A 27,699-nucleotide genomic window follows, 5' to 3' on the forward strand; every position below is an offset into this window, starting at 1 on the left:
TAATTTCTAATAGCATTAAATTAGAGTCACTCATTTCTGTATGAACCCTGTGAGCGCTTAATTTACTATGTCATATTAAAAAAATCCCACCATCATCCAGCATATGTTCAGTTTCTGCCCAAATATATATATATTTTTTTTATGTAGATTTTTGTAACGGGGATAACTAGGATAATTCAAAACTGCTTTTTTTTTAATTAACTTTGTTCTCTACTCCCAAACTCAGCATATCTTCATCAATTCCTGCAATAAAAAGTTTCTTTTGAATGGATTTGATTAAAGTTTAAGTCCCTCGGTATAAAATAAATATTTTCATGGAGATGAGAATCTGCTTCCTGGTGGGTGAATAACAAATTTGCATCCAATCATTTAAATAAATGGTGTTAGTTTTTTTGGAATATATAAGAATTATGCTATAATTTCTAGTTACCGATCTGTTGCCACTATATTTTAATTTGACGAACCAGAACATAGATGTTCTTTTTCCTGTTTGGTGTGATTGCAATTGCAGGTCTTGACCTGGCCGGAGCAAAAAATAGCTCGTCTCCATATTTTGTCGTTGACGGACAGAAAAGACGTACGTGGACGGCGACGTGCGGAGGAGTAGCGGTGATGTGGAACAGCTATCATTGATTTACATGAAAGACAAGTACTCCGCACGACGTACGTCAGCGGGGGCGGAGCAGAGCGCTGACAGTATGTGGAATCTGGGGGTTAGGCATAGGTTTCGATAGGCTGACATTTCAGTATTCAGATCCTTCTTGGTTCCCAGAAAAAGTTAACTTTTGAGTCTTTATTGGCATCAAGCCATAAACAAATAAAAATGTTTACTTCCAATTTTCCAGATGCATCCAACATCTGGTTCTAAAACAAATTTATTTTTGTGTCTTCAGATATTGCTACAAGCACCAGACACACAAATCAAGTGTAACCTATGCTCCATACTTGATTTCAAAGGTACATGGTTCAGATGAAGTCACTTTTCAAGATTGATGATGAAAGTGTGTTATCTTGGAGCAGACTAATATAACCTGCCATTTCGCTCAGTACAACCTCACTATTCTGCAATGCGTTTCAGAACTTTACTTTTGTTGTTCTAAACTGAACAAATTTGTCATTAACTCAAACAGAGCACAGGTCAAACTTTAAGCCAAGAGAACTGGTTCAAATGGGTAATTGCCAGCTAGCCTTTATTATTCTTAACAGTATTACCTTCTTCAAAGGTAAAGCCAAGACTGAATGGCTGCCATCACCCCAAGCCTTGATGAACAGAGTTTAAATCCAAATCTGCCAGGGCTCTGTCACTATAGCGGGCTAAAGTGCTCTTTATAGTGAAAGCACTGCATGTGCACGTTCTTTCAATTTGAGTCTGTGCACAACAATGGCACAACCTAGTGCAGTCTAGATGCATGGTTAGAGTTTGTCTTCAAGCTTGTAGACATTGGAAACATGCTGCGTTTCCAAAGGCAAGTTTTTAAAAGGTCATTTGTAAGAGCAATGCTTTCTAGACTTTGTCTAAAGAAGGGGTTTCAAAGTCGTTCCAGAAAGGGCCGTGTGGCTGCTGGTTTGCTTTCCACCCAAGCAGTAGCACACCAGACTCCATGCATCCCATCAAGTCATCAGGTTAAGACTAGACTCACCTTGATGAGATGAATGGAGTCTGGTGTGCTACTGCTTGGGTGGAAAGAAAACCAGCAGCCACATGGCCCTTTCTGGAATGACTTTGACACCTGTGGTCTAAAGTCTAGACAAAAAAAACAAAAAAAAAACCCCTCATCCCAATGTCTTCAGAAAAGAGACCAAGAAACTTGCAGCTTTCAAGTTTTTTTTATTATTCCAAGTGTAAACATTTACATGCGTTTGCTTATTCTCTTGTAAACAATGTCACCAACAGTCATCGTCTGCAAAGAAAAGGCTAAACTTCAGAATGTTGCCCAATGAAATTGATTGAAAGATACAAACATTTCTAGAAGCTTACATTTACGATCGTGTTGGCATCCACCATTTCCGTTACAGACTCAATTCCTTTAAGAGAAACCTTCAGCTTACCGCCCTCCCGATTCACTACTCCCTTTAAGATAGAGAGGAATAACTAGAATGAGTTTTCAGGAAAGGGAGTTTTCATTTCAGTGCAATATCCACTTACTTTCATCTTCTCTCCAGTTATGTTTTGCAGCTCTGTCTCCTTTCCGATGGTGAAGGAATTGGTAATGACTTTTGACCCCGTGGTGACAGTCACCTTGAAATTGTCCCCATTTTCCTCAATTTCAGAGATGCTTTTCAGGTCTTTACCTTTCTGGATGAGCTCATCAGGAAGACCTGAAATGCATAACGGACTGAGACCATATATCTCGTTTGCATAGAATTTGTTTTCCTTAAAGAACCAACTCACCAAGAGCCTTCATGAAAGGCTCAAAGTTCTCCTGTGACTCCAGCTGGTATTTTCCATTAAAAGACATGGTGACTGACAGAAAAGGTGGATAGGAATGAGGAGCCCTGCCTTTTGTATGCTCTCAAAGAGACGCAGATCAATGATTTACCCCAGGTGACTCCAATTAGGCAGAGTCAGACCAGCTCGGAGCTGTGCTCACATCGAACACAGCAGATAAGAGCCTGAGGAGACATACACAGACTGAAAGAATTTTGCAAAACTTAAATTAAACCTAGTAAGCAATAGAAAACAATAAATGCGAGACAATCTTTTGAGCAAATAAATGTGACTGAAGATCACAATTAACACACTTTAATTGATGCTGTAATTAATCAAGAACTTCTAACAGGACTGAATGTGTTGATACTCATAGCTGCATTACATAGAGGGGAATGTTTAATGTGTTGTTTCATTTTGTTTAGTTAGAGAGTTTTATTCAGAGTTAATGAAAACTCACAAAGTTTTAAAGGAATTCTATTTGAAAAGCTGAAAATAAAATGTTTGTCAAAGAAAGTCACTGAGTCCCTCTACATGGAGGGTAAGCAGGTCAACATTAAATGCTGCCTTGCAGGGTACTGAGGGTACTCTGGCGGAAATACTAATAAATTGTAGCTAAGTAGAAATTAATATCTGGAAAAGAAAATTTTGCACCATTAAGAAGAATTACAGAAACCTTAAAAGGATTGCATTAGGAAAACTTAATTTAGAGGTTGGAGCAAAGCCATTCTGGACATGGACTCAAGTTTAGCCACCCCTGGATCCTTAGCATTTAGGTGGGCTAAGGCAAAAAAATTGAATGGACTGTTTGGCACATGAATGCAGATGTTGCATTTGATTTAGGAAAATCCAGGTCAAAGTATGGAGGACGAAGAACAGAATCCGATCCCTTTATGCCCAGGGTTACGGTTCTGCAGTTATTGGCCGCATTTCATTTAACCATCAAATCTGCATAAATTGTTATGAATACCTTGAAATACCTGTAATGAAGCTTGAAAAAAGTTTTTTTTTATATATATAAAAAGGTGTTTCACCAAGATGAGGGGTTTCCCATTAATTGAAATCAATGTATTTCACTAAGCAGCAATAGAGAGACTTTTTCCACATCATAACAAAAAAGACTGAAAGAACAAAGAAGTCTGTTTAATGCTATTTAATGTTATTTGAACACATTTATTCTTGTGTGGTTTTAATTGCATTTTAATATTAATGGTTGTTTTGTGGTACTATTAGAATATGGAAAAAGTTTTGTGTTTCAAATGGAAAGCACCTCATGATGCTTTGGGCAGATTATGTCATCTGCTGTGTCGGCCCTTTGTGCTTTATCAAGTCCAAAGTCGGTACAACCATCTACTTGGAAGTTTCATTGCTCTTCTACTTTTACTTATATGGTAAACTCCTCAGGGACACCACTTTAATTTTTTCAGCAGGACCTTTAAACCCTCTGACACTGCCAAAATTAGCAATAACTACTTTAACAACCATGGTAACATTGTATCTGATTGGCCAGCAAAATATGAAGATTAACATGATGAGACAATGAAAGCCAGCAGGAGGTCTGTGCTTCCATTACATCCCAACCATACCTATTGCTGATTACTTTTGTTCTATGTTACATTTAGGTAATTAATTTCCTTTAAAATGAAGCACTAATCAAGAACCGACTGCATGTACGGTACAGTACAAAGACATAGGTTTCGATAGGCTGACATTTCAGTATTCAGATCCTTCTTGGATCCCAGAAAAAGTAAACTTTTGTGTCTTTATTGGCGTCGAGCCATAATCAATGAAACAGAAATAAAAATGTTTTTACTTCCAATTTTCCAGATGCATCTTCCAACATCTGGTTCTAAAACAAATTTATTTTTTGTGTCTTTAGATATTCCTACAAGCACCAGACACACAACTCAAGTGTAACCTATGCTCCATACTTGATTTCAAAGGTACATGGTTCAGATGAAGTCACTTTTCAAGATAAGATTATTGATGATGAAAGAGGTTTTTCTTGGAGCAGACTAATATAACCTGCCATTTCGCACAGTACAACCTCACTATTCTGCAATCTGTGTTTCAGAACTTTACTTTTATTGTGGTTCTAAATTGAACATGTTTCTTTGTCATTAACTCTTAAATGGAGCACAGGTCAAACTTTAAGCAAAGAGAAGAACTGGTTCAAAGGTGATGAGATAATCACCCTAAAAGTTGCAGCGGTGATATTTGCACTAGGCCTCATGTGAGGATCTGAAAGATAAGGGCAGTTCTGAAAGTAGAATTTAATCAACCACTGAACCCGATAAGGCTAATGCTGACTCCTTTCTTCAGGTTATGCACAGCAAACAAGACACAGAGGCATTTTATACTTTCCTTAAACTTTATTTCAGCATGCAGGAATCAGGATGATCTGTCCATATTTATCCCTGTTTTCATACTAAAATATATTGACAAAGGCACTCTACCGAAGCACTCCAAGAGAAAGAGAAAACAATGGCGACAAACATGGACTATTCAACACAACTATTCAGCAGGAACTACAAGTCCCATTGTTTTTGTCCTTGCGGAGAAACCTTCAAGGACAGAGGTGCTCATTGGTGCGATCGGTGAGAAGAGTGGCTGGCCAGATGCAGGAGCCTGAGGATGATGTCTCCGGGGTCACCACCTTCATACTGGCTGGTTTGGTCATCTCCGTCATCCTCAGGGAGGCACATCTGATCTGCAGTGCAGCTCTCTGTGGAAGAAGAGCAAAAATGCAGCAGTTAATGCAGAAGTCTTTCACTGAAAAAGCACCTTTTCCTAGAATCTCCTGCAAATTTGAGAAAAAACAACCAAACAAACATAAAATTAAACAGGAAGCTTTCCAGCTTAATGCAATCAGTTGATATTTGAAAGAGAAAGCATAAGCTGGTTTATAACTTCTAAATTAATTAGTTTTATACACTGGAACATCAACTGTCTCTTTAAACAGATTTTTTTCCCCCTACTAAATGCATTAGAATATAGCTTGAAAAAGCAACAGGCAAAATCCTTATTTAAACTGAAAAGCTGTAACCTAAACCAACTTATGCATTAGTAGCAGTAGTGGGCCATTTTATATAAACTAAACATCCGTCTACCAAAACTATATAAAAAAAAAATCTTTCATATGAGAAGTGAAACAAACTCAAAATTGAAGAAAGGAAGTATGCTTGTATTCTGTTCAAGAACATACAGCTACTTATGTGCATCATTGGGTTCATTTTAACACCATCATGGACACTATAGATTAATATTCAAAGTGAATTCTTCAGTGACCACGTAAAAAATGGTTTTCTTCCTTATATTAGAAGTTTCACTCTGTTTCCTCCTCACAGTTCATCTTCAGAATAATAAAAAGTGAGCTGACACTTTTTCACCCATGAATGTTAATAAATTGTGTAAAGAATTAAAAAACAAATGAGAACCTAAACTGAGAGGTGTCCTATTTTGTCACTAAATCAAATCCAAAATTTGAAAGAGTAACAAAAGGATCTGAATGTCAAAAGGCAGAATTTGCTTGTAGCAAATTTAATTGAGACGTTTTTCTTCTTCATACACTGCCACCTACTGGCCAACCAGTGCAAGTTAAGAGACAATTTTACTGAAAACCACACCAGGGACAATCAGATGTAAATGCAGGGCACCTGTTTTTTTTTTATTTTTCTCGTCCTTTTCTAAACTGAGGTACTTGCAGGTAAAAACAAAACAAAAAAACTTAACATATCTGAATCATTTAGGGATAATGTAAGTTTGTCTTTTTTTTTTTTGGTCGTTTAAATTATTGCACACAATGTGAACATGGTGCATAAGTGAGTTTTAACCAATACTATTAGACAGTTTTTCTATATAATGAAAGCTACATATTTTAGATTAGTTTACTTGTAAAGGTATAGGACATCACAAGTTTAAAAATTTAAAAAAAAAATGTTAGAACTGTAAATTTACAGTCATTTTTACTACCGTATTGTTCAAGGCTGCACTTTTTAAAGCTTAAATTGTCCAGTGAGCTGTTTCCAAACGAAATTTCTTTTTGTTTTACACTTGTGTAAACAAAATGACAAATAAAACCTGTCTAAAGTCTAAAGTAGGTATACAGCAGCAAAACTACATGTCAAATTTCTCCCTTAAAAAAGTATTATAGATGTGGAGACCCTGAAACTATGGATTCACAGATGCACATCCTGAAACAATGGAGATTGTTTTTAATATTGTTTTTACCTTAAACACATTAGAAAAGGGTCAAATATGTCAGATAATTATACTTGTTTAATTCTGTTCTCAATCTCAATATGTTTTAGAATTTTTTTGTCCAGACATGAGAATGGTTGTTTATGCTGATTGTCTCTGTTTGCACACATCTTACTATGTTAGGTGCATGGATGGATAGATGGATGAAAATGCATCTTTAATAAATGAACTTAAAAATGTGTGATAAAAAAAAAATGATAATAATAAATAAAACCCTGAGTATTTCTATCATAGTTCATGCCTGAAAAGGGTTCCTTCATATCTTCTTATCTGTGACCCTGTTTTGTAATATTCTGACCTGCATCACAGCAGAGTCCAGAAGCAGCGCAGCGTCCTCCCTCTGAACCACAGGGTCGACCTCCTGCCTGACAGGGAGTGAGCAGATAGTTCTCCTCTATGCAGTGAGCCGACTCAGGTGAACCCATCAGGCAGCCGAGACCCTCCCCGCAGCAGATGCTGGGGCCGAAGCAGCGGCCTCGGTCCCCAGGGCCACAGGACATGCACTATAGAGAAAGAAAGAAATTATATATTTTATTTTGATATCTTGTTATTACTTAATTGAGTTGGATGCAGTTAATTTCTAAATTTGATCACTTATTCAAGCTCTAGTTAAAAAGGGTCTTCATGATCTGAATAATGTTAATCTCCTGTTTCAAATTTAAACTCAACTCTTTCCTGAACTTTTATATGGATACAAATTATGATCTTTTCTGATTTGCATTTGATGTTTTGTTATTTACATGTTTTTGTTAGTCAGTTTTGATGGCCAAGGCATTCTTAATTTTTCAAAAAGGTCACTCAAAAACCTTTCTGAAGGTTTGACTTAATCAAAATTAAAATCAAAGGTGGATAAAAGCAACCAACCTTGCGAAGGGGTGCATCCATGATTGACCTCTTTCCACCGATTGGGCAGTTGGAAATATAACACGCCGAACAAACAGACAGGAGGAAAAACAGGCCCACGAACATGGCAGATCCAGACATTTCTGATAAAAAATAAAGGCTGTTTAAACGCAGAAAATGGAGTCTGCTACACTCACTTGTTGCTTCAAGTTCTGCTTTCAGTTGCTCAGATGTGACTGCTGTGGTCTTTGTCTTTGCTTTTGGGTTCACAGGTCTTATATATACTCCACAGTAACTTTTGAAAGTGACCCTGAAAGCCAAAAGCCATTTAAAAATCTTTAATGAATATGCTTTGGATGCAAAGATGAGAGGAAGAAAGGGTCAGACAGGTCGTCACTCTGCCCGGTTTTACGTGTCTTTGCTGTAGTTCATTACAGAAGGTCTGGAGGAGTGTGACCGTGCATGTTAGAGATCACAATAACCATCGGAGAGGTCAAGATTAATGTGCTCGGATTAAATTATTTAAATTATTAGTGACCACGTGAGCTGGAGAACTGTGATATACTTCATTAGAAGGTGGTTCAGATTCAGGGTAATTTACTAAGCTCCTGACATAAGAAAGTAGACTTGTAGGCGATCAGAAGGCCCCTGGGCTTAAAACTCAGACTTCTGAGATGCCCTGTTGGTTCAGTGATCATGTTTGCTTTGGAGCATCACTGTTCTGATGACGACAAATCTTAAAAAATGTTAACTTTCCTTTAAGTCCTTAATTCTTCAGAGGAATTGATGCACACATTGTCCAGGATCTGAGGTTAATTTTCTATTATGAGCTAATTAACACATTTAATGGCCAGCTGCATCCCACAGAAATCGGCAACATTTCAACAATGATATGAGCTCCATTATTCCACCTTTGCGCTGAAGTCACTTCATTTCAGCCGACTCTTTTTGTCAGAAGTTATTTTCTTAGCAGAAACAAATTAATGGAGCAACTATTATTTTTGTTTTTTTTTTGCCTCTTGGTGACTGTATGTTATTTATAATGATTGCTTCAATGATCACTTTTGCAAAAGGTTGGACAAAATAAAGGAAAAACCCTTCTTCTTTGCTGAGGGGGGAAAAAGGCCAATGTAGTCCAATCAGGTACCAGAACACATCAAACAAAGCATTTAAAATCCGGTCTTTGCTGAACAAAGCTCATGGATTTCATATTATTTAGCTTTAACAACTTACAGCTACATGCTAAAGTATTACGGTAATAATCCTTCAGCTCTATGTTTGTACTTTGGTTAATTCACTCCCTTAAATTAAATAATTGAAAACAACGGCCTTTAGAAGTAGACCCCATATGACACAATACCGACTGATGAATATGGCGTTTATGAATCAGTGGTTATAAAAACAGCCAATAGGGATTCTGTTTGAAGTTTTCTACTATATGTTGGACATAGGACTCTTTAGGATGAAAGGACTCTGGTCATATGAGACCAAATTCAACTGTTTGCAGGTAAACACTTAGAAAACCAACACTTTTCAGCATTTTGTACTCGTATATCCCCTGATAAAACATGGTAGTGGTACCAATATGCTGTGGGCATGCTTTTCTTAAGCAGACACTGAGATATTGATAGGAATCTGGATATAGTAAAATCTTTGATAAATTTGGAAATCAACATGTTTTATACTGCAATAGACCTGAAACTGGGGGGAGATTCACCTTATAACAGAACAATCCAGCCATGGGTGGGATAATTTAGAGCAGGGATGCCAAAGTACTATCCTGGAGCTTTTAGATTACTAGACTGAATGGCATACAAATGAGAGGATTTAGCCAGTTGATTTAGATATAAAGAATAATAAAATTATAAAAGCTGCAGAAAAGTAGCCGTCCAGGATTGCATTTTGGTCTAGATCAAAACATTTTGATAAGCATGAGCTTTGGCTACCTGGGAAAGAAGAATGCATCTATAATCACAGTGACAGTGTTTCTTTAAAATATTGACCTGAATGCATATTGTTAATTTTTGCATGACAAATAAAGTGAAAACAGTGATCAATTCTCTTCTACCTTACAATAATTTGCTGCTTAGGGTTAGTCTCTCATAAAAATCAGAATATTTGAAGGAAAGTGTTGACATTATTGCATGTTGCCTCACAATGCTTAACAATTCAGACGGCGTTGTTTACCAGCGTAACATCAACTTTCCTCCTAAAGTTCCTCCGAAAACCTGTGCAAATCCCTATTTCATAGAGAAATGCAGATGTCTATCTAGTGTTTCCTTATTTTTCTGCAGGAAGGCACTAGGCTTGTTGACTTCCTCTCCCCTCCCTTCCTTCCTTCTCTCCGAAGGTACTCATCTGAAAAATGAGAACAAAGTGATTGTTCCTGTTCTCTTTCTTAAGTCACTTCAAATGCTATCCGTGGACGGGCGGCTCATTGTCAGGAGAGCTGTGGAGCGAGTAAGAGGAAGAGCACTCGGGCTCAGGTACAACAGCAACAAGAGCAGCAACAGCACTTCAGCCCAAAGCATCATAGAGAAAAAAAAACAAGTCCTTCAGCTGGTAAGTTGCACACAGGCTTCCCTGCATCCTGACAGGGGACACTCGCATGGCACACACTGGCACACGAGGAGGGGCTACACTTTTAATGGTTTGTTTGGGATGCAGAGATTGGCAAACGGGCTGGGGTCTCTGCTTAGAGCTACTCCAGCAGGAGGGGTGAAAAGGACAGCACAGCAGAGGGAACCCAGCCTCTGAGACAGAAAACTTTAATTTACTTTATAGCAATTTAAAAACTGGGGAAAAAAAATAAAAAATCACTTGTTATTATGCACCTTGCATTTGGAATACTACCTTTAGCACATTAATATTTTGCGTATCTTTGAAATACAACTTTTTTATTCTCCACTTTAGTGGATACTCACAATGTCATGATGCCCTTCAAAATTATTTCAAAAGCTATCAATGCAATCTTGCAAAGTTGCAAATCTGGATGCTGTGCTTAAGCAGTGATGCTGAGATATTTGAGCATCTATTATAAAGTAGAAATTGTTCATCTTTTATATTTTTTCAAGAATTGATTAAAGGTAAAAGTCGGTATTTCCAATCATTTGATATTTTCCGGAAAGACACAGAATAAAAGATTAAGTGGTAATCTGTTTTGCCTCTCTGTCAGTCAGAAGCAGCTATTTTATCTTTAAACTTATGCTAAGACTACAGATTCTAACTAATAAACAGCAAACTAATTACCAGGAATAGCAGGATGATGTTATGAACGGTATTGTTTGGAACTGTTTTGAATGCCATGCAGAAGTGAGACAGTTCCCCTTTAACTCTAATCACTGTTTTCATCCAACATCTACAAAATGACACTAAGAGATAGCGTTGAAGATGCCACCTACATCACTGTAGAGTTTATTAATAGTTATTTTAGTCAGAAAGCCAATTTTGATATGTTTTGGGGTAAGAAGTTTAGACAGTTCTTCTATAAGTGCAAAAGAAAAACAAGCTTTGAGCAGAGTGAAAAGAGAGGGAGAAGCGAAAAGGCTGCAGTAGGTGGAGGTGAACATTTCTCGGAAAGCTTCCCGATTTCAGACCAGGAGAGCATCTGTGAGAAAGAAAGAAGTGAAAGGTTTCAGGTTGAACACTGAAACGTGGGTGTCAACTCCTCTCTGTACCCACTTAAATGTTTATTTCAGATAAATGCTTCAAAGGAACTGCTCCACATCTTCAACTGAAACCAGAAGCAGGGTCATAGGATGATCTTTTATAAACTGTTCCTCTTAATGATGTGTCTGGTTGTGAGCGTGGAGGTAAAAATAAGCAGTGATCGAAAGCGGATCCACTCTATAAGTGTTCTTCATCTACTGTGTTATATTTTAAAACTATTAGTTGCTCTTTTTTGGTACCAATTCTGCAAAACTGTCTCTGCATCATTGAGGGATTTTTTGATGTTTTTGCATTTTACACTTTTTGGTTTGAATATCATTCAAAACATTTGCAAAACTATTGACCCAATTTCAACCTTTTCACATTTTTTCGCATTACAACCACAGATTTCAATGTCCTTTATTAGGAATGTATTTCATAAAGGTTTGTTAGAGAACGCTAATGCCTTTTTGGCATGCAGAAGACCAAGGAACACAGCAGACACATCAAGGATACAACGACAGAGAATTTAAAAACAGATGTGGGTTAGAAATCATTATCGTAACATTTGAAAATGTCATAAACTGTCGATGAATCCCACAAATATGGCCTTTACCGGAGTGAGAAGATGTGTTACGAATGTCCCAAAAATGAAAAAGAAGGTGTTCCAGTCAATTGATAAAAGTGGTTAACTATTTTGGCCTAGAAATTGAACATCCAGAGCTGAGTAGCCCCACAGTGAAACACATTGCTGGCAGTGTCATTGTATGGGAAACTAAAGGGGACTCTGAGAAGGTTGCAAGTAACAGGTTCAATGCAGCTTGGGTCTGGGTCCAGTCTGGGTCCTTTAGCAAGACTCTTAACCTCACACTGCTCCCCAAGTGCAACATGATGGCAGCCCACTGCTCCCCAAGGAGATGGGTTAAATGCAGAGGTAAATATCTCCAATATGAGATCAATACATTTCAATTCTTGTTATCAAATCAAAGTTCCCAGCAGGACAATGACCTAAAAGATCTAGGAATGGTTTAAATTAGATCATATTATTGTTAGAGCAACATAGTCGGAAACCATTTAAAAATCTTTGAAAAGACTTGAAATTGATTGAAAATTCATACATGCTCTTAAAAAGCTGTACCAGTTTGATCAAGCTTCACCATTTTGCTAAGAACAGACAATAAGCAAATCCTCTCAACAAAAAAATGCATAGATGTACATGTACAAAACCTGTATAATGTCAGTCATTGGTAGTTCTATAAAGCATGTCAGCTTGGATGTGAAAAAAAAAACCTTCACAATAATCAGATTTTTACTTCCAAACCAAAATGTCCTTATTATATATTGTTTTCCTTCCACCTTTGGATTATGTACCACTTTATTTTGACCCTTAACATAAAATTATAATACCGGTATATAATTTATGATTTACATAAATCAATAGTTTCAAGAAGCTGTAAAAAGAAGTTTGTTCTGTCAGATTGGCTAACATGGTGTGATATGGACATATAAGCCTAATTGACCTACTGTAAATGACTTACGTTTTCATTTTACAGCTAAATCGATATACTTCTATTGCTTTTAGGCACTAGTAAAACGCAGACTGCAGATTTGTTGGTCTTCTCTATGATTTGCAAAAAGAGAACTGCAACACTATCTAACAGCTACTTATCCCATTTTCTGTAGAAAAAAGATGGAGAAAGACATGGTGAACTTCTCACCAGGTGGAAGCCCATCTCAAGGAGATAAGCTGCGACAAACACCTCAGCAGGGTTTCTACTTGGGCCCGGCCCCACTTTACATCAAACCCCCAAGATTCTCCTCTCCCCGTTACCCCGGCATGTCGCCCACCATAGACCCCTACAGTGCTTTCACGCGGCCTGCATTCTTCCCTATGCACGGGATGGGTTATGCTCCAAAAGAAGAATCCCAAAAACAGAAGAGACTTCTACTCAAAACAGGCACCCATGGGGGCGAATCACAGGAGACTGAACAAGAAGAGGCAGAAGAGAGCAGTAGTAAGAGGAAGTTGAACATCCCTCATGTCCCCTTTGCCTTTCCACCTAGCTCCATTTCCTCCACAGCTTCCAGACCAGTCCCTGGGATGATTGAGCTTAGCAGGCTGCAGCTCCACAACAGATCAGCAGGTTTGAGTTTACCGGTGCAGGTGAAGCAGGAGCCTCCCAGTCCTTCCTCCCTTTGGCCTACTTCCCCTCTCCTTCTCCACCCCTCTTACTTCGCACCTCTGGCACACAGTCCATTTCCATACCCCGTCTTCATGCCTGGGCCTCTCATGCACATCCCACCCACTGCCTTCTACTCCAGAGAGGACCCCCGCCCCAGCAAGACCCCCCGTGATGAAGCTCCCCGAAGTGAGACATCCAACTCCGAGAAGGTTGGTCTCAACATCCATGTGGATGACAGCTACTATGTAGACGTCGGTGGGGACCAGAAGAGATGGAAATGCCGCATGTGTGAAAAATCCTACACCTCCAAGTACAACCTGGTCACGCACATCCTGGGCCACAATGGGATCAAGCCGCATGGGTGTCACCTCTGCGGAAAGCTTTTCAAGCAGCTGAGTCATCTGCACACGCACCTGCTCACACACCAGGGCATGAGGCCCCACAAGTGCAAGGTGTGCCACAAGGCATTCACCCAAACTAGCCACCTGAAGAGACACATGATGCAGCACAGTGATGTGAAACCATATAGGTAGCCTTCTTTCCACAGGTAATCTTCAGCTCTTAATTGTAATTCTTCTGTCATTTTAACATCCCTCTTTCACTTCCTTAGCTGTAGTGTGTGCGGCAGAGGCTTCGCTTATCCCAGCGAGCTTCGCGCCCATGAGCTGAAGCACGAGAAAGGGCAGGAAAACGTGTGTGTCGAGTGTGGTCTGGACTTCCCCACCCTGGCCCAGCTCAAGCGGCACCTTACAGTCCATCGTGGTCCGACCTTGTACAGGTTAGCACAAAATTATTCCATCTGTGCTTTGAAAACAATATTTTATCGGTAAATAAATGCACCTCTTTGCCCTCTGCCTTTGGAAAAATAAAAATATATTTATCTTTGGGTTTCTAAAGGTGCGCGGAGTGCCAGAAGACTTTCCAGTATCCAAGTCAGCTTCAGAACCACATGATGAAACACAAGGACATCAGACCGTACATCTGCAGTGAATGTGGGATGGAGTTCATCCAGTCGCACCACCTCAAACAGCACACACTCACTCACAAAGTAGGTTTAAAAGGAAGGAAGGAGAAAACAGGTGCCACTATAATTTACAAAGTTAGACATAAAAATACAGATTTTATTCTTCAGCAATTCCATAAATTACGTAAAATAACCTCAGGCAGGATTCAGGAAAGTCAAAGTACTTTGCTGAGATGTTATCCTTCCCCGTGAGAGCCCTTATTCAGCTCTGTCTGGACATTTCAGACCTTGTCCCCCTGCCTTCTAACAGCTGCTGGGAGGAAGGATCTGCGATAACCCTACTTTGAGCTATAATGATTAATGGGATTTTTAAAAAATCTCAAAAATAATAACACATAATTTATGGTACTAAAGGATAAATGCCTGCAAAGAACTTAATAAAGCACCCAACGATGGATAAGATAAGAGATTTAAGAGATAGAAAGTTGGTTGCAATTTCTTCTAACAAAAGATCAATACTTAAAATTCTACCAAGTCAATCTTGTTCATCAGATGTTTCATACTGTTGAAGACACAAAGGAAGGTTGAAAGATTTTTTTATTTAACTAAACTCACGTAAATACATTTTAAGTTATTTTTAAGCTTGTTTACCATCAGCACCCTAACTTATAAAGTAAAATGATTTAGTAGCCGCCCACTGCATAGACTACTTTGGATGAAATTGTTATTTTTTTTTTAGCATTCTGTGTCATTATAAAGCACTTAAATAGTTTGAGCATTTAAAGCTAGTTTTGTTGTCTATTTACCATTTATACTTTTGTGGTTAAATAAATTCTGCAAAAAAAAAAAACCCTTAAAGCAAGAGCCACCTTGTGTAATTGCGGCAATGCCATTTTTTACCCCTGATACCGATACCCGACACCTGGCTATGTAGTATCGGCCGATACCATAGCGATACCATCTGTTTAAAATGTATGCGTGCGTGTGTGTATATATGAAGAATTGCATACTACTTGGATGTAAAATAATTGCCATCATGGCTTGGTCAATCTGCTGCCTACCTTTGTGACGCAGGAAAAAGATAAATACAAAGCGAATCCAGTAGAACTTTTTATTACCTACAGTTGAACTACCTATAACTATAACTAATAACTACCTATAGCTGAATAAACGTTTGGCTCTCAAAATGGTATTGGTGCCCTATTTTGTGGTACACGGCGATGCCGATACCACCATTTTAGTGCTGGATTGGGGCCCCGCCTGATACTGGTATCGATGCAACACTAGTTAACATTTCAATCTAGCTTTTTATTTAGAAGTCTGCTAATTTTAAAACTGAACTTAAACTACAGCTTTATCTTTCCACACTTATGATATTTGTCTACAGGGAGTGAAAGAGCACAAGTGTCGCATCTGTGGGCGTGAGTTCACGCTGTTGGCCAACATGAAGCGCCACGTCCTCATTCACACCAACATACGGGCCTACCAGTGCCACATGTGTTTCAAGAGCTTCGTTCAAAAGCAGACGCTCAAGGCTCACATGATCGTCCACTCAGACATCAAGCCCTATAAATGCAAGGTTGGTTAAATGTTGCTTCTAAAATGGGACTATTTGGTTGCGTTTTTGTAATCATTTGTTGTTTCTCTTTTGTTTATAAAAAAAAAAAAAAACAGAAGAAAATCAAGAAATGATCAGAATTGTCGAATTTTGATAAACTTAATGCAGAAAGAAGAAACATACTTTAGTTTATTCATAAAATTTGAAAAAAAAAAAAAGTACATTTCCATTTTTTTACATGCAGCCTTTCACTTTAACTGTGAAGCAAAAGTACTGAAAATACCTAACGATATGAGGTATTCTCTTTAAAGTGGGAGGTCCTGTGAGAGTGTTTTCCAAATTTTCTTAAAGGTCTGATTTGACCTTAGTGATATAAGGATTGAAACGATGACCAGATAGCAGAGAGGCTCATGGGAATGGGAGCCTCCTCGTCCATAGGAAGGATATAGCGGTGCAAACCGCCTTTCTAACAATGGCCCCCCCAGCCTCCCCAGAGAACGGGGCCCGCAAATAGATTTCATCTCGCTTTCTCTGCTGCTCGAGGGAGCTTCCTGTTTTCTCACGGTCCTCTTGGACAGTTTACAGTCCCTCTCTCCTCCTGAAGGAAAGGACCACCCTAATAAAAAAGAATGCAGAGGAAGGACAGCGCAGGAGTTGCCCTTCCCTGTTCTCCTCCTGGTCGTGTCTCAGGGTTGCTTCCCTTCTCTTTCTGCCTCTAATTCTTTCTGAACTTTTCTGTTCGTGTGCTCCTGTTTTGGCATCAGAGTAAGGACCATATTTTAGATTTCACTGCAAAAAAAATGTGTCAGTTGTATCTTAAAATAGGTGCATGCAAATTTGCATTTTTTACTAAATGAGGAGATTTTGCTGGTCCTCACTTTCTATTTTGATAATAAATAGGTTTGGTTTCAAGCTGTGAATTGAGTTTAGGCTAAGGTTAGGTTTAGGCTTATTGTGAGGGGTATGGCATAGATGGCATTCAAAATGACTGAGAATCATGTAGCAAGACAAGAATGTTTGTGTGAGTGTCAGAGAGGAAGGGTGAAGACAGAGAGGAAAATAGAAAAACAAGGATAGAGGGAGGAAGAAAGGGTGTGTGTCCTATTGTCTGCACATTCATTCATGATTACGTGTTGCTTTGCTGCTCTGTGATCTAAAGAGAAAGGAAAAGGACATGTCAGAGACAAAATTTAACATTATTAATTACTATTAAATTAGTATTTTATTCCATTAGTGATATAATTCTTTCTAGTGCATAATTGTTTTCTTTTTGTAATGAAATTTTAATGAACTTTTTTTTTTATGCGGCTGCAGATAAATATTTTGGATGAATTTTTAAAGTGATAGAAATGTAATTCTAGTCTTTCACCAGGATATAAAAAAAAAAGTTTTTCTGTCCAAATTGACATTGACAGACTGACTGAATGGAAGTTGCAAACCTAACAAGACTGACGGTGGATTCATTGGCCCATTTTCTTATGTTCACTAAGTAGTTTTAATTATTCAAATAAAAAGGAAAGCACATTAAAAATCCACAATTTTATCTACATTTGTGGACACCATCACTGTTGATAATAAAGGTTGACTTTAAAAGTGAGACCATGTTAAGCCATGATAACCCTGATAAACCATAAGTGTTAACAATAGCACCATATAGGGAGACAACCATTAGAATAACAGCTGTAACCAAAGGTTCACTTTTTATTCCTTTTAGCATAGGAGTTGGCATTTGCACAGCAGAATAGGTAGAAAATAGAACCAATTTTATAAGTAAGTCTCCTTTGCACATATCCAGTTTAACAAATGTTTACACATCTGTACCAGAAATCTGTATGCTAGATTCAAATTCTTGAATAGTTCAAAGCATCATTAGCATTTTGCTAAATATTCAAAAACATTGAGTTACATTTCCTCTCTTTCAGCTTTGTGGGAAAGAATTTAACAGAATGCACAACCTCATGGGTCACATGCATCTTCACTCAGACAGCAAGCCCTTCAAATGCCTCTACTGCCCAAGCAAGTTCACTTTAAAGGGGAACCTCACCAGACACATGAAGGTTAAACATGGAGTCATGGACAGAGGACTGGATGAAAGATGTAAGGAGATAAATATTGCATTGATTTCAAATTTCCATTATATTCTCCCAAATGTTGTAACATTTCCTTAATTTTAGTGTTTCGTCAAAGAGGACGTCTCTGCCTAGCCACACCGATGGGTCTCATCTCCCACTTCAACCAAGAGGAACCGTTTGACCTCTCCCAGAAACCTCCAGGTTTGCCCAGCCTCCGTCTCTCGCAGTCTGATGGTGAGAGCATCCCAGGAAGCTCCTGTCAAGAGGAGGATGAGGAGAGTTTGTACAGGAGGAGCCAGTATAGTCCAGGAATGGACCAGCAAGAGCCATCAGACGGGGATCATTACATTTCTGACCTGAAAAAGGAACAGAATGCTCAGACTGATAAACTTCGAACTGGCAAGACTCCCAAACTAAAGAAGTATCAGGAAAGTTCAGAGGAGGAGTCTTATGAAGGAGAAAAAAAAGCACAAGAGCAATTTGATACTACTCATCGCCTCTTACAATCAGAGTCATCTAATGAATCTGATGCAGAGGTAGAGCAGGTGTACACCTCTGAAAGAGTCCGCATAGAGTCCTGTGACTATGACACGATTTCAGAAGATGAGTGTGAGCAAAGCAAAAGAACCCTGGAAGGTAGTCATGAGGCCATGGATGTAGCGGAGAAGAACTGAAAGATGATAGAGCTCATGAAATTAGAAAGTGAGGAAAGAAAGAATAAAAGTACACTGGTCTTCATCAAATCAGATTAAACCTTCCCTACTAAAAGTCAGACAGGATTTCAATAATTCTAATAATTATTCCAGATTTGTAATACACTTCATCATAAAATAACATTTTAGCTAAATGGATCTACTCCTGTTGGTGTGTTTTAACTGGTCAATTCTTTGTGCAATGAATTAAAAATAATCAAGACATCTCGAAGAGGAACGATTTCAAGATGCCTGAAGGTGCATGGTTATGTGTTCGAAAATTATCTGCAAGCACAACAATGGCAATGTCTAGCCGTCAGATTTTTTCTTTTAAATAGACTGGTAAAAGATAATGTTTTGTTAGATTCTCAGTTTTACAACTGAAAGGGAACATGGATATTTTGGTTTAATGTGGAATAAGGAAAAGATGTTGATATATAGATCAGAGAACACACGTGGATACTTAAAGCTGTGAATTGTTATCAAAAGAATATATTCTAAGTTAGAGTCAGTTTGTAAACTGCAAGCAATGAAAAGTTTATTTAATGTACTAGTTTTTTTTACAAATAAGTTTGCATTGTTCTCACATTTATAACTTTGCTATACTTGTGACTGTATTGTAAATAGGCAAGTTTCTGTGTACTTTGTTGTGGGAGATAAATATAAAGTTAAATAATCGGGTTCCAATAACTGTTTTTGTGTAACAAGCTGTGATTTAATTCTTTAATTTTTGAAAATGTGTGATTTCATTACATTTTTTATTTTGATGTGCTTTCATCTTACCGTAGTATGATTGTAGCAATGATATGCTTCTGCTGAATAAAGACAAACTGTAGATTATTTTCTAAACATATTTTTTGACTAATTGTACAGCTCATAACACCAGAATTAGATTTTCCTCCTGCCTGACCAACAAATGCTTCAAGCATGAGATCAGTTCTGCAAGTTTCAAAAAGCTTGCATGTCTCCCTGTGCTTCTCTTTCAAAGCAGAGGAAGAGGAAGAGAAAACACCTATCCCCTTCTGTCTTTTAGGTTTTGATCAAACAGAGGTGATGGACACAGTAGGTGTCCCAGACACAAACATTACATGTCTGTGTGATTCAGAGGAGTGTTTCTCCTTACTGCTGAAGAATCAAATGAAAATAAAATTACTTCTTTACTAAATGTTCATGCCTGAACGTGTTTTTTTTTAATAACTCTTGACTATGCAGAATAGCTCACACATGCCTATCTATATTAGAAAGTAATGAATGCAGTTGGGTTTGTGTTTCACGTAGCAGTGTGGATTACTGGTTTCCATCCCATGCTATCGTGCCAGTTCAGGTAAATGCAGTAATTTCTTTTCGGATGAAATGCAGAACAGCAGCTTCTCCATTTTTGCCCAGCTACGACCACCGAGTCCCAGAGGGCGAAACTGCAAACAGTTTGAGGAAGTTCTCACATCCTCCTCCTCTTTCCTTTCCTTACCTACACGTTTCAATCCCAGCCCCTCGTTTCGAGAAAACAAACCCACAAACGGTGGAGGTCTGCCGTCAACAGTTGGCTCCTCTCAAAAGACTCTCATTGTCTGTTCAACTAGTTTCAGCTTGGAGGTTTGATGAAAGGTAGAGTTTCACAAAGGGATGCAGTCAATGTGGAGTCTTTTTCATGAACTGAAACTTGAGAGAGAATTAAAAGTCAAAGATGATGCAGAAACATCCTACAGGTAGATGTTTTTCCTATGAGAAAGTAAATCTGGCAGCAAAATGGAGTGTTACTGCAGAAACTTAAAAGCTGCTTCGAGGCTTTTGTTTTGTATGATATTCATAAAAATAACAGCAAATAATAATATGAGATATTGCAATCTTGAGGAAATGCATTGAGAAACATTAAACAGACTTAAACAGGGTTTAAATGGGGGAAAATAGTAATATGAATAAAATGCAACGAGGGAGTCAAATAAGGAACTGGGACTCATCCTAACAGTGCTATAACAATAAATCCATATTTGCATAGCCTCAAAATGATCCGATGAACCCATATAATGAATATTCGCTCCTCTATGTCTGCTTTTATTGGGACACAATGGGATAACTCAAGTAATGATAGCTGCTGAAATATATAGACCTCTCCCGTGGTTGGTGTTAATACGATGTGAATCGGTTCTACCACACGGAGCAATTCATAATGTGATTCACAATTTGCACTTGATATTTCTCCTTCCCTTCTTATGAAGGCTGAACAAGGGATCATTTATCTTGTCTTCATTGCCTCTGATTTGTGTTTTTTCATGTTTTTTTATTTATTCAATCAAATTTCGACTATCACCACATCCAGATGGAGGGTTTTCCTTACATAAACACTTTTAATATTCTGACTGAATTGTCTCTGTAATGTACAGTACCTGATGACATATGCTGTGAATCATGCAAAATAAATAAGATAAGAACTGAATTGAAATTGAATTGAATTCAAAGTGATGTGCATTTACATGTTTGACAATTTTATCTACCCTTTTATCTTTTTTTGCTTTTAAGCTCCTGTTGCCAAGCTCTTTTTGATTCATTAATTCATGACCTTTTTCAAATATGGCCTGTGACATAGCTCTTTTTAATTTTAATGACATACTGTTCTGTAATTTTGTAGGAGTGGGACACCATTTGAGGCACTGGATGAAAGTTCAGTTTTTTGCTATAGCAATTTTTTTTTTTTTTTTTTACAAAAAATAGTATATATAGCTGATCTCAATTTATTCACTAGAGAGCCAATTGGTTACAGGCATTGCTGTGAAGCCACAAGCCACCATGTTGGTACTCCCTTGATATGGATGGATGGATGGATGGATGGATGGATGGATGGATGGATGGATGGATGGATGGATGGATNTCACTTTTGATTCATATATATATATATATATATATATATATATACACACACACACACGAAAAAGGAAACTATCCTATTGTATCCAAGCAGATTTATGTTCAAAGAGATTGTAATGACCACCTTATATACACAAATACAGCTATGTATGAAAATATATTGTTATAGTTAAGTAAAATATACACACACACACATATGGCATAGTCGCCTTGCAGCAAGAAGATCCGACCATATACACACATAAAATGGCAGCAAGTTTTTTCAGCTATCCAGTGAATAAATCAGTGTGTGAAGCAAGCAGCAGTAGCTTGAATCGTCTTGCTTTACAACCAAAATGTCAGAATACTGCTTATAACACTGCTAGGGGAGCAATGTGTTTATAGTGAGTGTGCAAATGATCTGATTATCAAACTGTTGATTGCAGCAATGAATATTGCCATAAAATAAATTGTTGCTTAAGGTCTCATGAAGGCTTGGGCCAGCCTTTCATTTTGTAGCCCTGATCTCATCATTTTACATGATTATCTTCTGCTTGATATTATTCTGCAACACCAAAAGTAAAGTAAAATTGTTAAAACAATTTTGAAGCGCTGCCAGGTGTTTTATTTTTGTGCCACATTTATTCTATTCTGTATTTCCAGTGATAGCTAGTCCAACTGAACTACAGGTGTTATTTAGGAGGCCAGGGACTCTGTGGATGATTGAAGCTGTGCCAAGCTGCAGCTTCATGGACAGAAAAAATAAAACTACACACCAGCATGCCAGCTACTGCAGTTTATCGGGTGCCATTGTGTACTGACACGTGTCGCACAATGCACTTTAAAAGTCACGTTGCTTTTTCATCACTTACGTGCAGCCGTGCAATTCATCACCAGCGATGTGGTGTAAAAAAAGGAAGCAGAGAGAGGTATTGAAAAGAAATACTTCTGAATTATTCACTTTACTGGAACACAGATCTACATAGGGAGCTTTTTGGAGAAAAGGAACAAACAGTCTTAAAGCAGGTTTTCACTGGAATAAAGGAAAGAAACCCTTCCATTTTTTAGATGGACTACAGGTTTTTGTCATAGCACATCTCCAAAAAAGCATGGCTCAGCTTTCAGTAAGCCTAAGAATATTCAGTTACAAGCTTCCTGTTTCCCTTTTCGGTGAGAAATCAAAATGATGCTAAAATGTCTTCCATCTGTTTTGTTTATCAAAACCACCCCACCACAGTTTCACCCTGTCACCTCCTTTGACCCACAGCCAGTGGGTTTACTGTTATAATAGTTAAGAGCTTTCCTGTTGGGGTATTTATGGAGATGAAAACATTGGCTCAATAAAAGAGAGGCTATAGGTCAGCAACACAGATAGGGCCAGACCACGTGAATGTTGATTTTATGCTTTACATTGCATGATGAAAAAACACTGCTTACTTTTTGCCTGGTTTTAAGCACTTTTAGCCATTTAGAGAATTTTTTGTAGTTAGATTCCTAATGAGATTTTACTAATACTAGGACTTGCTGTATTTTGAATACAGCGTTGCATGTCAAAAAATCAACTTCTGGACAGCCTGCTAATCTGTTCCTTAGTGAAAGAGCGCTCTCTGCTGACAAGTTTCTATACTCTTTTTAAGTCTACAGGTTTTTAATACTCATCCTAACCGAAATTAAGCAGTGTTGGTGCTTTACACCACAAAAAGACACGAAATGGTATGAATAGTACATTGGTGAAAAACATCTTGTACAAAAATTAAGCCCGATAAGGAATAAAGGCCAATCAAACAAGTGGCATATCAGATTCCACTGCAAATGCCTTTACACTTTTTATGGATTTCATCCATCCATCCATCCATCCATCCATCCATCCATCCATCCATCCGTTCGTTCATCCATCAATGTATACAGCAGTCATCCTTAGAATGCAACACTACAAGGACATAAGAGGAATATACTAAGAGGATATAATAAAAATATCATTATAAAAAATTCAAATTTTTGGTATGAACCTATTTTGTTGTATTTTATGTGGTAGAATTTGTAATTTTTATGTCTGTCTGTGTCCGTTAAACCTCTTGCTTTGTGTTACTTTATGGTTATAAATTGATTATTTGTAAAGATTTACAATAACAAAATGTTTTACCACATCATTTAGCTAGCCGCTAGAATGTGAATGTTTTTTTTTAAATATAGTACCCTTGTATTTCAGAGAGACCAGCAATTATTTTTGTGTAGCCCATGTTTAAAATATAATATGTCCCTCTCAGTGAAGTAGAAATGGTACGGTCCAAGATGGCGGCCTCCATGTGGAAGCAGTGTCTAACTGCTGCAGTCAAAGTTAAACGTTTTTCTCCGTCTTTCACTGGTAAACGTAGTTTGTTGTCTAATGCAGCTAGATTATTTTTATCTTGTAACTTTATACTTGGGTTTATTACGTTAGATTTACCCTTTAGAGACAAGGTTGGCAAATTTAAGCTGAGGAAGAATGTCACTTGTTTGTTAGCTAACATTTGATCGGTGTGTTTTGATAGCAAAACGATGCTTGCTGTCGGCAGCTTATACAGACCCCAAGATCTGGGAGGAAAGAGAGAAGGACCCCCAGAACCTTGGTAAGACCCATTCATGTTTACGGATTTTGAAGGCCAGTCCTGTTTACAACCTGGAAGAATAATCAATGCTTTTCAGTGTCGTCTGACATCCGTAAAAGCTTGTGATCTAAACTTCTTTCTTCTTCTATTAACTTTATTTGCCCAGTTTTGTGGGCTTAATTCATTTTTGGTTATATCTGGGAAGTTTTTTGAAGTTGAATATTTATAAAGACAAACCTTTTACTTGTAAAACTGTTTTGATGGATAAAAATGTTCTTCTCTTAAACATAAATACACTCTGATATAACCCTAAGACACCTGTAGGGGTTGGCAAATTATTAATAAAACTCTTTGTGCAAGGATGTCCTCTAATTTATTTTTACGTTTGTTGCTACTGTAATGACACTCAATAAACACCAGGTGGCACTGTAGCCCAGTGGTGTATTGATATCCTAATATTATAATTTTTTTTTTTTTTTTGATTTCCTAATATAGGCTTGAATATTTATTTCCCTTACCCTGTTGTGGCTTGTATTAAAAAAAAAAACAGTTTTGTTTGTTGCTTTTACATCATTTTAAAATACACATTGGGACTGTTTTTGACAGGTGTGCTTTGATGGTAAACTGTTGTCGAAAGTTTTTATAACTTTTATCAAATTATGGTATTTTCCATACTTGCTTCTTAACAGCTTTGCTGGCCAATCTGATGGATAGAACCTATGACCGAAATCTCCCAGTTAGCTCTCTGACCATCTCACGGGTAAACTATATCTCTTTATGATCATATTTTATTTATTTTTTATAGGGCAATACCTGATGCCCAGCAGCCGTATCTGTTCTCTGTTTCAGTTTGTCGACAACATATCGTGTAGAGAGGAAGTTGATCAAGCAGAGTACTACCTGTACAAGTATGTGCAACCGTTTTCCTTCTTTAATATCATCACGTCTGCAGAATATTTGCTGCTTCCTTGTTTTTCTTTCTTTTTACGGTACCCACTCCAGTGTTTTCCTTGGATTGAATTGTCTGTTTGGTTTGCCTGTTTTGGCTTATATTCAGTCACATGGTCCTCTTTGTTCAGGGCATCTCCAGACCTTTCCTGTTTATTCCTTCCTGTGGAATTTGCTCCTATTTATGTGATTTCTCAGTTTAGCACGTTTCCAAAACAGATTCTCATTCAGAGGACGTTTATTTTTGTTATAGTTATGAAAATAAAACTGCTATTCTATTTTGGGTTGTTTGTAAAGCATTTCTAGTGGCTTTGCTTCTGCCCTGGATTGTTACATTTTATTCATCTGGGAAAGTTTTCAGGATAAAGGTGTCATGTTAGACGACCTATTGCTGAATCTGACTGCTTTCTCTATCTGTCTTTGTTGTTTTTTTTTTATAATCCAAGGTTTCGTCACAGTCCAAACTGTTGGTACTTACGGGACTGGACCATACACACCTGGATCAGACAGTGTCTGAAATATGGGGCTAGAGATAAGGCCCTGCACACCCTCAAAAACAAGGTACAGGATGATGAATGATTCCCTGGACAGTTTTATAATCAGAGCTAACCTGGTCAGACTAAACCAATATGTGTTTTAGCGCACGTTTTAGTAGTATAACTTCTGTCATGTTAAACATTTGCCGTCCATTATGAATGAGATGTGTCTTTGTAATGGGCCTCAATGGGGTGAGTGAGCTTTATGCAGCAGATCTAGCCCCATTTTCACAAATAATTTTAACTTGGTAAGATAAAGGTTATTATTCACAAAGCACCTTGGGCTTTAAGAGAACCCCTGAAGTGCAAAAAAGGTTGGGAGCAGATAGGAGGAAATTTAGAGAGACTAAAAGTGTTTTAAGTGGGGTGTCTGTCAGAAAAGGAGAGAACTGTTTGGCAGATTCTGCTCCTAAAATGTTGAAAAGAGGAGCACTTAAACTTCTTTAATAATCATTTCAATCAGATTCACTATTTTCTATGGTCAAATTGGTTAAAGTAACATGATTTATTTAAGATTAGTAAATCATAGGATATTTATCATTATGATGAATACAACATTAAAAAATGTTCGTACTATACAGTAAATTCATTTCATTATTTACAATTTGTAAAATTCTCTGCCAAACATTTTTATATAGCTATCAAGTCACTGGAAAATATTTATATAGATACTAACTCTGGATAATATGGAGTATAATAATATTCGTTCTATAGGAAGATATAAAAAAAGATGATAAAGTATTTGCTGTATTATCCATGGTCTGCCATATCCTAAATGGTCATCTAGAAATCACTTATGATGCTATCTCTCTAATGCCCAGATTCCACATTCACTCAGACTCATCCAAACGTCACGGTCCATGTACGTGTTCTCCATCCTTTACTGCCAAAATACAGAGCAAATCTATTTTCTGCTCCAATCTGTTGGAATCCGGCCAGGTCAAGATCCGCAAAGGCAATGGTTTTAAAAAGGAATAAGGAATGTGGAATAGATCCGGTTACTAAAACTGACCAGTTACTTCAAATTTGATCATAACTCTTATATGTCCTAAAAGAATAAGAACGTCAAATTAGATTTTTGGATGCAAACTTTAAACTTTTTTATTTTATGCTGAAAGACTTACAAGTTTCATAAAATTCTTTCGCAAAAACTCCCAAGAGCGCATCTCACAACTTCAAGAGCAACTTTTCCTCGCAGACTTGAAGGAAGAGATGCAGATTTTGGCAGTAGATAATAAACCTGGGCAGAAACTGCACGTCTGCTGGATAGGCCTACTGATGGTGCGTTTTAATTATGTCATATTAAATGAAGCGTTTATTACCTCGTATTGTGCACTGATGAATGATGCTATGGAGTGGGACGAGTATGGAGGATGTGACGTTTCGGGATAAGTTTTGGTTGCGGCTGGTTGCATTTCTTATGCCGTTGGATGGTAACTATTTACCCTTACTCACTTGTTTTTACTTGAGTAACTTTTTGAGAAGATCGTACTTTAAGGCGTGGTTTTTCTGCTTCATACTTTTTACTTTTAGCAGACTAAAACCTCTGGCTACCCTACTCATAATGAGAAACTTCACTCAATGAAGAACGGCCTTGTTTTAAACAAAAATGCATTATCTCTTAAGTAGAACTTTGTTTTATACTCCATCCATCCATCCATCCATCCATCCATTTTCTAGCACGTTTGTCCTGAGTGGGGTCGCAAGAGGTGCTGGTGCCAATCTCCAGCAGTCAATGGGCGAGAGGCGGGGTACACCCTGGACAGGTCGCCAGTCCATCGCAGGGCGTAATCCATTTATTATTTTTTATTTGCTGATCCTGCTCTGTTATTTGGAAGTCAAGTGGAAATACAGCAAATAGTTTACTCATATTACAGGAAGTAACTTACCGGTACCAAATTCTCACCTACATCAGTAACATACTATCAATAATGATGAGATTTTAATTGCAATGAATATGTTTTTTCTTCCTACTCAAACTATTGTTTCATTCCTGAATGTAGTATTTTGTAGATACCTTTGTTTTGTATATTTACTCAGTGTGTGAGTAACCTATTTCCCAATTATCTTTTCACTCTTACTTGAGGGATTTATTGGATTGGATTTTTTTTTTTTTTTTTTTTTTTTTTTTTTTTTTT

The 27,699-nt window shown here is 37.7% G+C and overlaps 4 protein-coding genes across 4 annotated transcripts in view; 2 read left to right on the top strand and 2 right to left on the bottom strand.

The window, feature by feature from the left end:
* Window positions 1-1,808: 1,808 nt before the first annotated feature.
* Window positions 1,809-2,482, bottom strand: LOC107086289 (fatty acid-binding protein, liver-type-like). Its single transcript, XM_015377125.1, has 4 exons — window positions 2,393-2,482; window positions 2,147-2,319; window positions 1,979-2,071; window positions 1,809-1,901 (listed from the first exon to the last, which is right to left on the bottom strand). Exons 1-4 carry the CDS (start codon window positions 2,457-2,459, stop codon window positions 1,851-1,853), a joined length of 384 nt encoding a protein of 127 aa, XP_015232611.1. The 5' UTR covers window positions 2,460-2,482; the 3' UTR covers window positions 1,809-1,850.
* A 2,313-nt stretch (window positions 2,483-4,795) lies between these two features.
* LOC107086288 (isotocin-neurophysin IT 1-like) lies at window positions 4,796-7,832 on the bottom strand. The gene is made up of 3 exons (XM_015377124.1): window positions 7,553-7,832; window positions 6,987-7,191; window positions 4,796-5,153 (listed from the first exon to the last, which is right to left on the bottom strand). Exons 1-3 carry the CDS (start codon window positions 7,670-7,672, stop codon window positions 5,011-5,013), a joined length of 468 nt encoding a protein of 155 aa, XP_015232610.1. The 5' UTR covers window positions 7,673-7,832; the 3' UTR covers window positions 4,796-5,010.
* Window positions 7,833-9,996: 2,164 nt separating this feature from the next.
* On the top strand, window positions 9,997-19,129 carry znf366 (zinc finger protein 366). The gene is made up of 7 exons (XM_015377113.1): window positions 9,997-10,093; window positions 12,863-13,891; window positions 13,973-14,140; window positions 14,260-14,410; window positions 15,714-15,905; window positions 17,807-17,981; window positions 18,059-19,129. The coding sequence occupies exons 2-7, from the start codon at window positions 12,870-12,872 to the stop codon at window positions 18,628-18,630; spliced, it is 2,280 nt and encodes a 759-aa protein (XP_015232599.1). The 5' UTR covers window positions 9,997-10,093; window positions 12,863-12,869; the 3' UTR covers window positions 18,631-19,129.
* A 4,637-nt stretch (window positions 19,130-23,766) lies between these two features.
* The window catches only part of mrps27 (mitochondrial ribosomal protein S27), a 16,409-nt gene continuing 12,476 nt past the window's right edge, over window positions 23,767-27,699 (top strand). The window contains exons 1-5 of the mRNA XM_015377097.1: window positions 23,767-23,854; window positions 24,021-24,098; window positions 24,767-24,837; window positions 24,927-24,985; window positions 25,472-25,586. Coding sequence (XP_015232583.1) covers window positions 23,767-23,854; window positions 24,021-24,098; window positions 24,767-24,837; window positions 24,927-24,985; window positions 25,472-25,586 — 411 coding nt within the window. The remainder of the gene's footprint in view (window positions 23,855-24,020; window positions 24,099-24,766; window positions 24,838-24,926; window positions 24,986-25,471; window positions 25,587-27,699) is intronic.

This window comes from Cyprinodon variegatus, unplaced genomic scaffold (genome assembly GCF_000732505.1).
Source record: "Cyprinodon variegatus isolate N-32 unplaced genomic scaffold, C_variegatus-1.0 Scaffold147, whole genome shotgun sequence".
NCBI classification, from domain to species: Eukaryota; Metazoa; Chordata; class Actinopteri; order Cyprinodontiformes; family Cyprinodontidae; genus Cyprinodon; species Cyprinodon variegatus.

Excerpts from the sequence above, each read along its gene's own strand:
- LOC107086289 (XM_015377125.1), bottom strand. The coding sequence starts at position 2,459 with ATGTCTTTTAATGGAAAATACCAGCTGGAGTCACAGGAGAACTTTGAG. Across the intron at positions 2,320-2,392 it reads GCCTTTCATGAAGGCTCTTG|GTCTTCCTGATGAGCTCATC; the intron begins GTGAGTTGGTTC and ends TATGCATTTCAG. Across the intron at positions 1,902-1,978 it reads ATGCCAACACGATCGTAAAT|ACGATGACTGTTGGTGACAT; the intron begins GTAAGCTTCTAG and ends TTTTCTTTGCAG.
- LOC107086288 (XM_015377124.1), bottom strand. The coding sequence starts at position 7,672 with ATGTCTGGATCTGCCATGTTCGTGGGCCTGTTTTTCCTCCTGTCTGTT. Across the intron at positions 7,192-7,552 it reads TGGATGCACCCCTTCGCAAG|TGCATGTCCTGTGGCCCTGG; the intron begins GTTGGTTGCTTT and ends CTTTCTCTATAG. Across the intron at positions 5,154-6,986 it reads TGGACTCTGCTGTGATGCAG|AGAGCTGCACTGCAGATCAG; the intron begins GTCAGAATATTA and ends CTTCTTCCACAG.
- znf366 (XM_015377113.1), top strand. The coding sequence starts at position 12,870 with ATGGAGAAAGACATGGTGAACTTCTCACCAGGTGGAAGCCCATCTCAA. Across the intron at positions 14,411-15,713 it reads AGCACACACTCACTCACAAA|GGAGTGAAAGAGCACAAGTG; the intron begins GTAGGTTTAAAA and ends ATTTGTCTACAG. Across the intron at positions 17,982-18,058 it reads CAGAGGACTGGATGAAAGAT|TGTTTCGTCAAAGAGGACGT; the intron begins GTAAGGAGATAA and ends CCTTAATTTTAG.